Here is a 13,165-nt window from a genome sequence, read left to right on the forward strand (position 1 = left end):
ACAGGTCTGTGAATCGCCAGATTTACACATTTCACAGCACTCATCATAGCCCATACCCTCCCCAATGTCCATATCCCCACCACCCTCTCCCGTCCGCCCTCCCACCAGCAACCCTCAGTCTGTTTTTTGAGATTGAGTCTTTTATGGTTTGTCTCCCTCCCAATCCCATCTTTTCATTTTTTCTTTTCCTACCTCCCCCCAACCCCCCCACATTGCATCTCCACTTCCTCATATCAAAGAGATCATATGATAGTTGTCTTTCTCCAATTGACTTATTTCGCTAAGCATGATACCCTCTAGTTCCATCCACGTCATCGCAAATGGCAAGATTTCATGTCTTTTGATGGCTGCATAGTATTCCATTGTATATATATACCACGTCTTCTTTATCCATTCATCTGTTGATGGACATCTAGGTTCTTTCCACAGTTTGGCTATTGTGGACATTGCTGCTATAAACATTCGGGTGCACGTGCCCTTTCGGAGCACCACATTTGTATCTTTAGGATATATACCCAGTAGTGCAATTGCTGGGTCATAGGGTAGCTCTATTTTCAGTTTTTTGAGGAACCTTCACACTGTTTCCCAGAGTGGTTGCACCAGCTTGCATTCCCACCAGCAGTGTAGGAGGGTTCCCCTCTCTCCTTGAGTATCTTTTCATATACTTTTTGGCCACTTGTATATCTTCTTTGGAGAAGTATCAATTCAAGTCTTATGTCCATTTTTTAATTGGGTTACATTTTGTTTCTGTTGAGCTGTAGGAGTTTTTAAAAATATATTCTGGGTAGTAACTCCTTATCAGATATGTGGTCTTCTTATATTCTTTCCCATTATTTAGGCTGTCTTCTCATTCTGTTGATCATTTTCTTTGCCACACAGAAGTTTTTAAGTTTGATGTGGTCACATTTATTTTTGCTTTTGTTGCCTGTGCTTTTGTTGTCCTGTCCAAGAAATCATTGCCAAACATAGTGTCATGAAGCTTTCTACCAAGTGTTCTTCTAGGAGTTTCATACTTTCAAGTCTTGCATTTAAGTCTTTAATCCATTTTGAGTTAATTTTTGTATGTGGTGTTAAAGTAAGGGCCCACCTTCATTCTTTTGCATGTGGAAATCCAGTTTTCCCAGCACCATTTTTTGAAGAGATTGTCCTTTTCTTATTGTGTGGCCTTGGAGCTCATATTTGAGCATATGTGAGGTTATTTCTGACCTCTCTTCTGTTCCATTGGTGTATATGTTTGTCTTTTTGCTGATTGTGATTTTGTGTCGATTACTGTAGCTTTGAAATATGTTTTGAAATCAGGAACTGTGAGGCTGCCAGCTTTGTTTTTCTTTCGTGATCGTTTTGGCTATTCAATTCCATATGAATTTTAGGATTTTTTTTTCTATTCCTGTATTAAATGCCATTGAGATTTTGAGAGGGATTCCATTGTATCTGCAGATCACTTTGGGTAGTATGGACACTTAATAATAATATATTGTAATGTTATATATGTAATATATAATGTATAATGATAGGAATATATTTTTAAATATATAATTTATATGTATAAGTAAAATTATTAATATACTATTATATATAATAGGATTGCATTTTTTATTTTTCTTTTTAAAAAACTTATTTTTAATTCAAGCATCATTAACATCAAGCATTATATTAGTTTCAGTGTATAAAATAATGATTCAACAATCCTGTGCATTATTCAATGCTCATCACCCTTCACCTGTTTCAGCCATCTCCCCACCCAACTGTCCTCTGGCAACCACCAGTTTTCTGTAGATGAATTTTTTTTTTTTTTGGTCTCTTTTTTTCTTTATTCATTTGTTTCTTAAATTCCACATATGAATTAAATCATATGGTATTTGTCTTTCTCTGATTTATTTAATTTAGCTTAATGCCCTCTAGATCCACTCATGCTATTGCAAGGAATAGGACTATATTTTATTAATTATGTGGAAGAGCTGGTTGTCTGTGAAGGCTACCTGTGCTTCATAGAAATAAAATTATGCCATTGTCTTATTAAAGATACTTATTTTATTTTACCTTCTCTCTAAGAGGAGGAGTGGGAAGATGAAGAGTGGGAAGATAGGGTAAATAGCTCCAGCTCAAGCAGAGGGTTTCAGGTCATTAAGGCATGACCTAAAAATAAGGGGCAAGGTAACTAAAAAGGATCTCTCTGAATTAAACGTTCATGAAAATTATCTGAGGCATCAAAGGATTGTTCTAGCAATCCTAACTCTTGTGATTGTATGGAAATTCAGAATAAGTATTAATAGTGAGTGTTTTACTTTGAGCTCTGGCATTTTAGCCTGTGATTAATTCTTGTTCATGGACTTAAAGACATAAATAGGCTAATAAAAAGTTACCTATTGGGATGGTAAAGCTGGTTCCTGCTGTCATTAGTCTTTATGAGTTATTTTTCTTTTGGCTCAGTTTTCTTTGTAATGAGCAATGTCTTCTTATTCCATGAATATAGTTTCTTCTTTGTAAGGATATTTATTATAGGCTTTTGATCTCCTGTTCTCTAGAGAGAAGTTCTCAAGAACTTCACGTTGTGTCCTTCTGCTCGTTTTGGTCTAGTTCTTTCATATTAGAGGCGGGTGATCTTGGGTTATCCATTCTTCTTTAAGTGTGAAATATGTAATTCTGTGTCACTGTGGGCAGGCCTTTTCTGTTGGGCTTCAGTATGGGATGATGCTGTAAAGACCTGACTCTTTCAAATATTCCTATCCATGGGTCTTTACAGCTATTTTGTGTTTTCTAAAAATAATCTATCAAACTGTTACTTGGAATGGTTATGTCTTCCTACTTTTTACTCCATAGCCCTGCTCTCTATGGGGCTTCTTTGTACCTGATATCTGCGATTTGGGGACTTTTTGGAAGACCTATGATTTAAGTTGGTTTTCTCCTGATAGGTACCTTCCACCGGAGGTGTGTGCCATTGTGATTTCTGATTGCTGCTGATTCCTCCCATCTGTTTTCCATTTCTCACAGATTTGTTGCTCTCATCTTCCTCTGTGACTCTTCAATTTTCTTTAGTCTGTGGTTTTTAAAAAATATTTCATTTACTCAAATTTCTTCTGGAGGTAACAGAAATAGACACACACGCTCAATCTGCTGTGTTTATTGGAGACCCCGTCCCTAACACAGCAGAATTCCAGTCCCACACTCCCCCTGGGAACTTTTCCTGGAACTCTGGATGCCACTGGTTTCCTGAATGAAAACACTTGTTTCCAGTTATTTGCCACATACTTGTTTCTGTGGCCATACAACTGAATTAATACCTTTACTTATTACCTTATTTTGGTTGATTTTTTTTAAGATTTTATTTATTTATTTGATAGACAGAGATCACAAGTAGGCAGTGAGGCAGGCAGAGAGAGAGGAAGGGTAGCAGGCTTCCTGCTGAGCAGAGAGCCCGATGTGGGTCTTGATCCCAGGACCCTGGGATCATGACCTGAGACGAAGGCAGAGGCTTTAACCCACTGAGCCACCCAGGTGCCCCTACTTTATTTTGTTTTTAAAAGTTTAAAACACTTGGGCGGCTCAGTCTGTTGAGTGTCTGCCTTCAGCTCATGTCATGATCCCAGGGTCCTATGATAGAGCCCCTGGTAGTAGTTGGGCTCCCTGCTCAGCGGGGAGCCTGGTTCTCCCTCTCCCTCTGTCTGCTGCTCCCCCTGCTTGTGCTCTCTCTCTGTCAAATAAATAAATAAAATCTTTAAATAGAAGAAGAAAGTTTAAAACACATTAAATTTTAAAAGGAACTATATTTTAATCCTATTCTGTTCAATTTACTTATTTGTTCAGTACCAAAGCATTAGACTTGTTATTACAGGGAAATATCTAGAGATCTACCTCTCAGAGGCATATGATCTTGTAGAAGTAGCAGGATAAGTGTAACTAACCATGAGGCAGAACACTAGACCGGGAGGGGTGTACAGCCTGGAAGGGGAGGTAGGGAAGTCTAGTGGTCAGCCAGCAGAAACAAAGGATGAAAACTCCAAAGGTGGGAAAGCCCCAGGTTTGGATCAGACAAGAATAAGTTTTATTTCATGAAATTCTGGGTTTCTCTTAAAGGAATTTTAAAAATCCATCTGTAAGTAATTTTATTTATTGAATCTATTGCTCAGCTAGGCAAGTCTGTCTGTTGCTTTCTCCCACTGAATAGAGGACAGCATCTAATGTATAATACACACCTATAGGTATTTGATGATTTAATGAACAGACAATCACTTCGGGAAAAGTTGCTTTAAATATTCTGCTTTCTTATGCTTAAAAAAATAAACATGAGGTTTTATTTTGTTCTGGTTTTTCCAAATTTAGATTTTCCTTGCTCCTACTTAACTTGGAGGAGTACTACTTTGAACAGCACACAGCTAATCATATTCAGAACAAGGGCGGTCAGAATGAAAGGTAAGGAAGATTTCTGGATCTCTATGAACTAACAGACCTTTCCCTTGTCTGATATTTTTAAAATTAAATGTATGGTCATATAGATTTGTCCCCCTTTTGTACTGGGAGAGTAACAAGAAGGGAGGACTTTGAAGTTATTGCTATAACTTCAGATATTTCCTAAAGCTGAGAAGCTGTGCATACGAATTCCTCTTATGTGAGTGTCTAACTCAGCCCAACAGGACTGATTCATTCCAGCTCTTTTTTCTTGTATCACTTTTGTACTTACACTCTCAATTATTTGGGTTATGGTGTTATAAAGTCATAATCATAAAACACTAGAGTGGTATAAAAATCAGTACTTTCAAAATGAATAATTTGATTTGAACTGGAAGCAAAGTCAATTTTCTCTATATTTGAATTCATTACTGTGTATTGCTATAGAAACACATTCGGTTTCTTTTGCCATACTTTTTGAAAGCTGTGTACAATAACGTGTAATGAAGTATTTTGTTTAAAATGCCAACTTGGAATTAACTAAGATCAGAATTGTTCCCACAAAATTGTATCTGCCGATGATTTCCTTTAGGGATGTCCCTTAACTATAGGTCATAACTTGATCACACTTTGATATTAGATAAACTGTATAATTTTTAATGTTCCTCAGCTTTTATCTTGAAAGGACCACCACAGCCATGTGCTATTTGTTTAAATACAACCTTAAGTGAGAATTACTTAGCTTTTTGTTAGGGAGTTTATGGCATGTCTGTTTCCTTAGCAGTCAAATTAGACAAATTCTTGTTCCTTGAGATCAGCACCTTGCTTTCTTCTGGAATTTTGCTCATGTTCTTCTCCCTAATTCCATACCTCTGTTTTTCTTCCCAGTACTCCTCTGCTGTATACCTTAAAACATCTTGCTTACAATTAAGTGCATTTGTTTATTATTAAAACACAAATATAAGCTAGCAACCCAAAACCTGTTTTTATAATTTTTAAGTTACTAATGGAGTTCAGTGGTATGACCCATTGAAGTGAATTCAGTGATATCTAGCAACATTGCATGTGCATTTACCTATTGATCTAGCAAGTCCACTTGTAGGGAACTATCTCACTATCTTACCAATGGGAAATATAGAAATGGAAATATGTACAAGGTTATTTATCATTACACTACTTGTAATTGCAAAGTACTGAAAATAATCCAATAGGGGACTGACTGAATAAACAATGGCATGTCCTCATAATGGAGTACTATGCAGCTGTAACAAAGGAACGAAGCAGGTCTATGTAGTGCTGTGGAGTGATCTCCAGCATATATTCGGTGCGAAAAATAAGGGGCAGAGTACTGTGGATTGTATGCTATCTTTCACATAATTATGAAGGGAGAAGAATAATTTTTTGTTTATATTTTTAAAAATTAAAAACATTTAAAATCATATATTTAAAAAAACATAAACTAAAAGCTAATGAAAGTGATTATCTACACAGAAGAAGGATCGATGGGGAAATAATATAAAATGACAACTAGACTTCTCTGACTGTTCCTTATTTTATAACTTTGCCTTTGGAACTATAGAAATATTTTACATATATTTTAATATAGACTTAACATTTCAGAAGAAACAGTAAATCTTAAAAATCAAAGAGAAAATGAAACAAGTGAACTTAACTATATGTATGTTGGAAGGTTAACCACAGAGAATTGTTGTAATCAGCTTCACAACATAGTAATTTGTGTCTCTGGGGAGATATGGCCTAAGTTGAAAAAGAATTGCAAAAAGAGGTTGTAAATGTTTTAGTTGTAATATCATTGTTAGTAATTTGGGTATTATTATTTTGAAATTGGTTTATTCACATGTGCACATAGATTTATATAGTTAAATGAAGCAAATGAGTAATATGTCTATGCAAAGACAAGACTTTCAGGATGAAAGACCTACAAATCTAATAGTAAAGGTAAATAGTAAATTAAAAACCTAATCTTACATTTGAATTGGAAATGTTTGTGTGGGTTCATATACTTTTCTTTTAAAAGAAACTATTTTCGGGGTGCCTGGGTGGCTCAGTGGGTTAAAGCCTCTGCCTTCAGCTCGGATTACGAGCTGCTGAGCAGAGAGCCTACTTCCTCCTCTCTCTCTGCCTGCCTCTCTGTCTACTTGTGATCTCTGTCTGTCAAATAAATAAATAAATAAAATCTTTAAAAAAAATAAAAATAAAAAAAAAAAGTAAAAGAAAGTGTTTTCTAGCTCTCCCCTCTGGAAAGGCCTAGAAACAGCCCTGTAGCCATGAGCACTGAGACTGTGCTGTCAATACCACTTCTCACAAAAAAGGAATGAGGGCTCTTTGAGAAGTCGCTGAATCTAAGTCTGGGGCAGGAAGGGTACAAGGTGAGCCTGGCACGTCTTGTCCTACTGGCAAGTAAGGGAGGTGTCAGAAACTACTGCACATTGAATGAAAAGGGCACAAGGGCCCACTGGGAGAATTGGGCAATAAGTGGGACAAACTGAACACCCAAAAAGAACAATGCCTGCAGTAGTGGAAATGTATCAGAATCATTAGAATCCACAAGTTCATGAGATGTTTATATTACCTGGTAGGGATCCTAGGATACCAACTCATTATTCTAAAACTTGATGAATAGGAGATAAAGAATCAAGCTATTTTTTCTGCTTTCTTTGTACAAATTGTACTTCAAATCACAGGTAAATACTGTACTCGAGATCACATATATATATATATATATACACACACACACATACATATATATATATATATGTATGTATACTATAAAGTTGTTCTTTGTCGATGAATTCTGGATAATAAACACAGAAGGAGTGATAAAAATTTCAGTTCCTAATGAATAATAGGATTGGGTTGGCAAACCATCAGCCTGGGGTCAATGTAATTAAAATTAATTATATTGTTCTTTCAGTTAATGCTTTAGTTATCTACTTTCTAGTTAAGATATATTATGATTCTTTTTTGACTTTCATCGTGTTCACTAATAATAATCCTTTGTACTTTGATCCCTAGGAAAATCAGAGGCTCCTTAAAAATATGTTCAAAATCAGTTATTTTTGAACCAGATGTAATATCCCAGCCCATCATTAAGGTAAATGCATTTTAAATTTGAATAGAGACATTATTATTTTTTGTGTATATCTTATCCTTGCTTATTTTTGTAATATTTCTCTCAATTTTATCCAGATTCCTTTGAGAGATTGCATAAAAATAGGAAAACATGGAGAAAATGGATCCAATAGACACTTTGCAAAGTATGTCATTGTCACTAATGTTTAATTTTACTTCTACCAAAAAAAGTTTATATATTTAATGACTTTTATCTGCATTGTAGGGCAAAATCTGGGGAGATTTCACTCATTTTCAGTCAGGTAAGAAACACATTGTAAATATTTTTTCCTAACCTGAGTGAATGCAGGCACACAGACACAGACACAGACACAGACACAGACACACACACACACTTTTTTTTTTTTTTTTTTTTTTAGCACTGACATTATTTGTAGAAATCTCAGATGAAGACTGTTGGCATAGATGTTTACATGTTTTTAAGATTGAACCATTGAGAACTATATTTTTTTTAAAAGCTGTGATCCGTCATGAGATCCTTAATGTTTGGGTTTGGGTTTTTTTTTTTAAAGATTTTGTTTATTTGAGAGAATTAGAGTAGCACAAGCAGAGGGAGAAGCAGACAGAGGTAGAAGCAGGCTCCCCACTGAGCAGGGAGCCCAGTGCGGGACTTGGTCCCAGGATCCTGGGATCATGACCTGAGCTGAAGGCAGACACTTAACCGACTGAGCCACCAGGTGCCCCAAGATCCTTAATGTTCATAAAGTTGTGTGATGCCTATAGTTTTATGGCTTTATCCTCAGGAGTCCTGCCAGTGTGTGGGGGTTGAGCTGGAAGCACTGTGGTCTCTCCTGCAACCTCTGAGCCATTCAGAAGGTGGGAGGCCAGCAGCACAGCCCTGAGGGGAATCTCAGGGTGACTTCTGGTGACAACCAAGGCCCCAACTCAGGATATGCCATCTCTTACAAGCTAGGAAGCTTGGGGTCCTGACCTTTTCTCATCCCAAATTTATTCGGCATACATATACGTTCCCAGTATCATGCTTAATACCAGCAACACAGAGAAAAAACATGGTTTTTCTCCTGTCATACATGTAGTTCATCTATTTTAGTTTAGTTTTTTTTTTTTTTTTTTTTTAACTTATAAATAAGATGGGAGTGGAGGGACTCTCTCTCTCGTGCTTTTTGCTCTGGATTTTTACCTTGTTCATGTCGAAGATGAAAGGGTTAGAGATCATGTTGCCCCAGCTATGTCCAGAGCCCTAGTTCCATGAAGTGTTCAAAGGAACATCCTTCCGCGCTCAGGTAAGTGTAGGAGAAGCCGTGGGAAGCGAAGACACGACTTTCTCTACTTCAGGACCTGACCCAGTGCCTCAGCAAACAATAGAGAGAGGGTCTGGAGGAAGCGCCATGAGGGTCTCAGGGAGGCAGAGGACTGGGAGCACAGGTGCTCCCAGTGGTTTTTTTGGACCACTTACCTCTTCTTTTCATGGAGCACTTTTTAATGTATATTGAAAAATATTTTTAAAAAGTTGGGAGATACCACATTAGGTAGTTTTCTAGGTCTGCCTTGCACAATTCAATGAATCTTAAGGAAGAAAGCATTTCACAGCCTATCTTTGACTTCATGTTGTTTTAACCGGCATAGAGGCAAACTTTTGTAGCCATCTACTACTCTGGGTCGTGAGGGGAGAGCAGAACACCATTATTAATAATTCAGGCCTGTACCTGTGCTCTTGTTGTTTCTGAAGTATCCTTCTGCTTCATGGCCTCTTGTTAGAAAGTCCATATCTGGAAAGGAAGAAGTACTTTTTCAGTCAGAAGTGTGGTTTCCATTATAAAAATTATCCATTTTACTTTATTTACAAACTTACTATAAGAGGTCTCATGTCAGGCAAACTCAAAACCAGCTTCACATCCAGGGGTGACCAGTCATTAGCTATTCTTTCTAGAATTATTTCAAGCTTCCTGGATTGAGTATACAATCAAAAAAAAAAAAAAACCCAAAAACTCAACTTTTGTGGGTTTTGATTACCTCAAGTGGTCACACTGTTTCAGAAATAATGTTATGGTTCTTTAGCCTTTTAGAGAGTTTTGCTTCTTTTGCTTCCAAATTTTCTTTCCAAATGTTAGAAAGTTTTAGCAAGTTTTCCAAATATTAGAGTTTTGCTTCCAGATTTGCTTTCCAAATTTTAGAATAAAGAAGGGTGTATGTGTGTAAATAATAGTTTTCGTCATGCATTTTTGTATCCAGGAAATATATTTAAGATTATGAAGCTATGGGAAAAAACAAAATATCAAAATCCCCTCTCCCCAAGGACTTTTCCTTGAGATGGGGGAAGAGACAGTAAGCAGACACCTTCTACAGTGAAGACAATGCCAACAGGACGGAAGGATAAAGAAGGATGAGGAGCATGTGTGCTGCATTGGATAGAACCGCTGGGGCTGCGTGTGAAGGCACACCGCTAGGGAGGTCTGAGCGAATGAGCCAGGCAGTGCCCTGAGCTGCGGAGGCCTTGAGAGGGAGCAGACTGGTGGGAGGAGGGTGCCGAGGGCAAGGCACAAAGGGCAGGTAGGCAGAAGGGTCTGAGCGGTGGCAGGGTCCGTGTCACAGAGAGCCTGCGGGCCACAGTTAAGAGTCTGAATAAAGCACAAAAGCAAAACCCCCCTGGAAAGCTGAGAAGAGGAGGGGCGCCCCCTGCTTTGTATGTATTTGCACAACTCTTGGAGGCCAGGTAGAGAATATGCTAGGGGCGGGAGGCATGAGCAGAAGCAGGAGGGCCTTTTGGGGTGCTGAGAACTCAGGGGTTTTAGACCAGGATGGCAGCGATGGCAGGGTGAGAGGTGGTCAGCGTCTGGATGTATTCTGAAGGAAAACCCCACAGATGCGCTGATGGCTTCGTTGCAAGATACAAGGGAAAACCATCAGAAATGATTCCAGCAGGGTGGATAGCCATGCCCTTTATTGCTGTGAAGAAGCCTGGAGAAGAGCAGGCTTTGTTTAGAACGTGGCCTCTGAGAGGAAAAGCCTGGTAGGCATTTGGGAGCATTGGTGTGGGTCTCAAGGAGGAGACAGAAATGAGAAAGAGAACGGGTTACCTTGGGTAACACCCTGGGGCTGGATGAGGCCTCCCAGGGGCTGAGTGTGCACAGAGCAGTCTAAGGACAACGGCCCAGCAGCTCTGCCAGGGGGTGCTTGGGAAGACAGAGGGTTGCAAGGGAGACAGTAGGAGCAGCGGGTGAGGTTGGGGAGGGCCAGGAGCCAGCGGCTGGAAACCAACTTGGAAACTGCTTTAGGAAGAACCGGGAGCTCTCTCGCATGCTCTGAGAAACAGAATCGAGGAAGTCCTTAGAACAAACTCCTGGGTTTGGTGACATGGAGATCCTTTGCACCTTTTATGGCCTTCTCAGGACTGGATTTCCATAACGCGGTGCAGCCGAAAACCTGTCCTAAGCCCAAGAGAGAATACAGTCAGCTCTTGCAAAGGGTTTTGCCACAAAGAGGAACAGAAATGGCAAAAGGAGGATATAAGACCAAGGGAGGGTTTGCATCAATGGTTTGTTTCAAACGGGAGAAAGTGCAGCGAGCATATTACACAGAATCAAAGTTTTTGAACAGCTGACAGGTAGAGGGAGGTCTGCATTCTGTGGCCTAGTCCAGTGACTGGCTTTGAGGGCCCAGGCGCACCCTTCACCGAAACAGGAGGGAAGGCAGGACTAACCGGACCAGCTCCATGTTAATGGCTCTGGGGGTGACATTGCTTGTTGGACATCGTTACTGACCTACAGCATAAGCAGCTGGCTGTGTGTATGAGATGCCGTGTGCCCAGATCACTTCTAGAGAGATTTCTTGATGTTAATAAATGTATTTCATACCATAGTGACTCTGTTTCACCCATTTCTTAGAAAATAGGCACTTAGATTAGCTTCTTTAACCCATCTACTTGGTTACTTGGGACAAGTACAGAATTCATAAAACATCTTAAATATTTTATTTATTCAGTAATTGTTGCTACCTTGTTGCCTGGATGAATCTCTTTTTAATTTAATATTTGTTGTTCTTACATCAGCTAAGATTAATGCAAGTGCTTTTAGAAATTGAGATTATGTGACAATGATTTAAATTCCCTTCATAATACCCTAATTTATGGTAACTCATTATTATGAAAATTTTTAGTTATTTTACAAGTATTGACTTCTTTCTCAGGTGTATTTCATTAAAGAACACAACATTGTTGCCCCATATAAAATAGAAAGGGTAAGTAAAGCTTTGCATTTATTCCTAGCAATTTGTGTAGTGATTTGAAGCAATACGATTTTGTGACTTTATTAACATCTTTAATCAAATATAATAATCATGTGTATTTAGAAGCTTCTTACCAGCAGTTATAACAAAATTACCCAAGGGAGCCACAGACTTTAGTCCAAGAGATTTCAATTAACTCTTTGACTTAAAAGCAAATGTGTCTAATAAGGGAGGAAAAAAAGCTTAAATTATTAGATTAGAAATTGAAATCAGAATATGTATCATTTATAAGATTATTTGCTGGATATTACTGAGAATGTATTTTTTAAAATGCTTGAGAAATACTGATAAGTTATAAAATACCCTTATTTGGGAGCTCAGTCATAATTTATAAATTCTCTTAATTGGGAGAAGCTATGAGTAGACTTGAATTCAATGTCTGGTTTTCCAGGACTTGTCAAGGAAGCATAGATGTTACATTTAACCATTTTGTGCTTTATTTAATTCTTTTGCTTCAGCTTAATATATAGTAAAGGGTAACTTTGACCAGGAGAGACTTTATGGGACTAACATTAGGGTAGTGCTCTGCATAGTGCCACCTCTGTGAAGAGGAAAAGCCACCCTCTCTGAGCAAAGAGCCCCGCAGGCTGAATGTCTGTCTCTGCAGTGCTCAGCCAGCGCCCATGGGACATGTGGACCACACACTGCGGCCTTGGGGCTTTATGCACAAGAAACACTTGCATGTGCCAGTTAGTCAGAAACCACAAATATGAGATTAACTTACTTTCTGGTGGGGCTGTTGGCATTGGGGAAAGATAGTTCTTAATTGCAGGGGCATCCTTACACTGCAGCCTGCTCCCAGGCTAAACCAGACACCCCTACTATACCTTCACCCCTGCTGTTGGGTAGTACCTCCATATATTGACACAAGCCTCATGGAGGTGGGGATGCCTCTCCCCCAAGCTGAGAACCACCGCCTGGAGGGCTCTCCCTCCTAAGGCTCTCCTGATACCCACTTGAAGGGCAAAGCTGTTCTTGGCCCACTGAAAAGTTATGTAAAGGGAGAGGAGGGAAGTTTTCTGAAGCAAAGAAAAGCTCTTTTGTTCCAGTGTGAATTAGAACACCCGAGGATTTCCAGATTTAAAAAAGAGGGGAATAGTGACACTGATGGTGACCATGAGAGATGACAGAACAGAAAGTGCTTGTTCCTCTCATGGTGACCCTGATTCAGTCAACGATACATGGACTGGTCCCTTTTGTGACAAACCTGGAAACCAGTTAAGAGGCTCTGCACCCCAGGTTAGCATGAAATGAGCCTCATTGAGGCTGATGGGGATGTTGGTAACATCCTTTCAGTGTGGGCCCTCCCTAGGCAAAATACCACATGATGGGAGGGAACTCCCAGCTCCCACCTTCTGTTGGGGAGGGAGAGACAAGACTG

The 13,165-nt window shown here is 39.0% G+C and overlaps 1 protein-coding gene across 1 annotated transcript in view; it reads left to right on the forward strand.

Annotated features, from left to right (window-relative positions):
• Positions 1 to 13,165, forward strand: part of NSMAF (neutral sphingomyelinase activation associated factor) — a 59,407-nt gene that overhangs the window by 14,915 nt on the left and 31,327 nt on the right. Inside the window, exons 2-6 of the mRNA XM_080801190.1 lie at positions 4,321 to 4,410; positions 7,423 to 7,501; positions 7,597 to 7,664; positions 7,745 to 7,781; positions 11,686 to 11,736. Coding sequence (XP_080657316.1) covers positions 4,321 to 4,410; positions 7,423 to 7,501; positions 7,597 to 7,664; positions 7,745 to 7,781; positions 11,686 to 11,736 — 325 coding nt within the window. The remainder of the gene's footprint in view (positions 1 to 4,320; positions 4,411 to 7,422; positions 7,502 to 7,596; positions 7,665 to 7,744; positions 7,782 to 11,685; positions 11,737 to 13,165) is intronic.

The sequence above is a fragment of the Martes martes genome (genome assembly GCF_963455335.1).
Source record: "Martes martes genome assembly, chromosome: 4".
NCBI lineage: Eukaryota > Metazoa > Chordata > Mammalia > Carnivora > Mustelidae > Martes > Martes martes.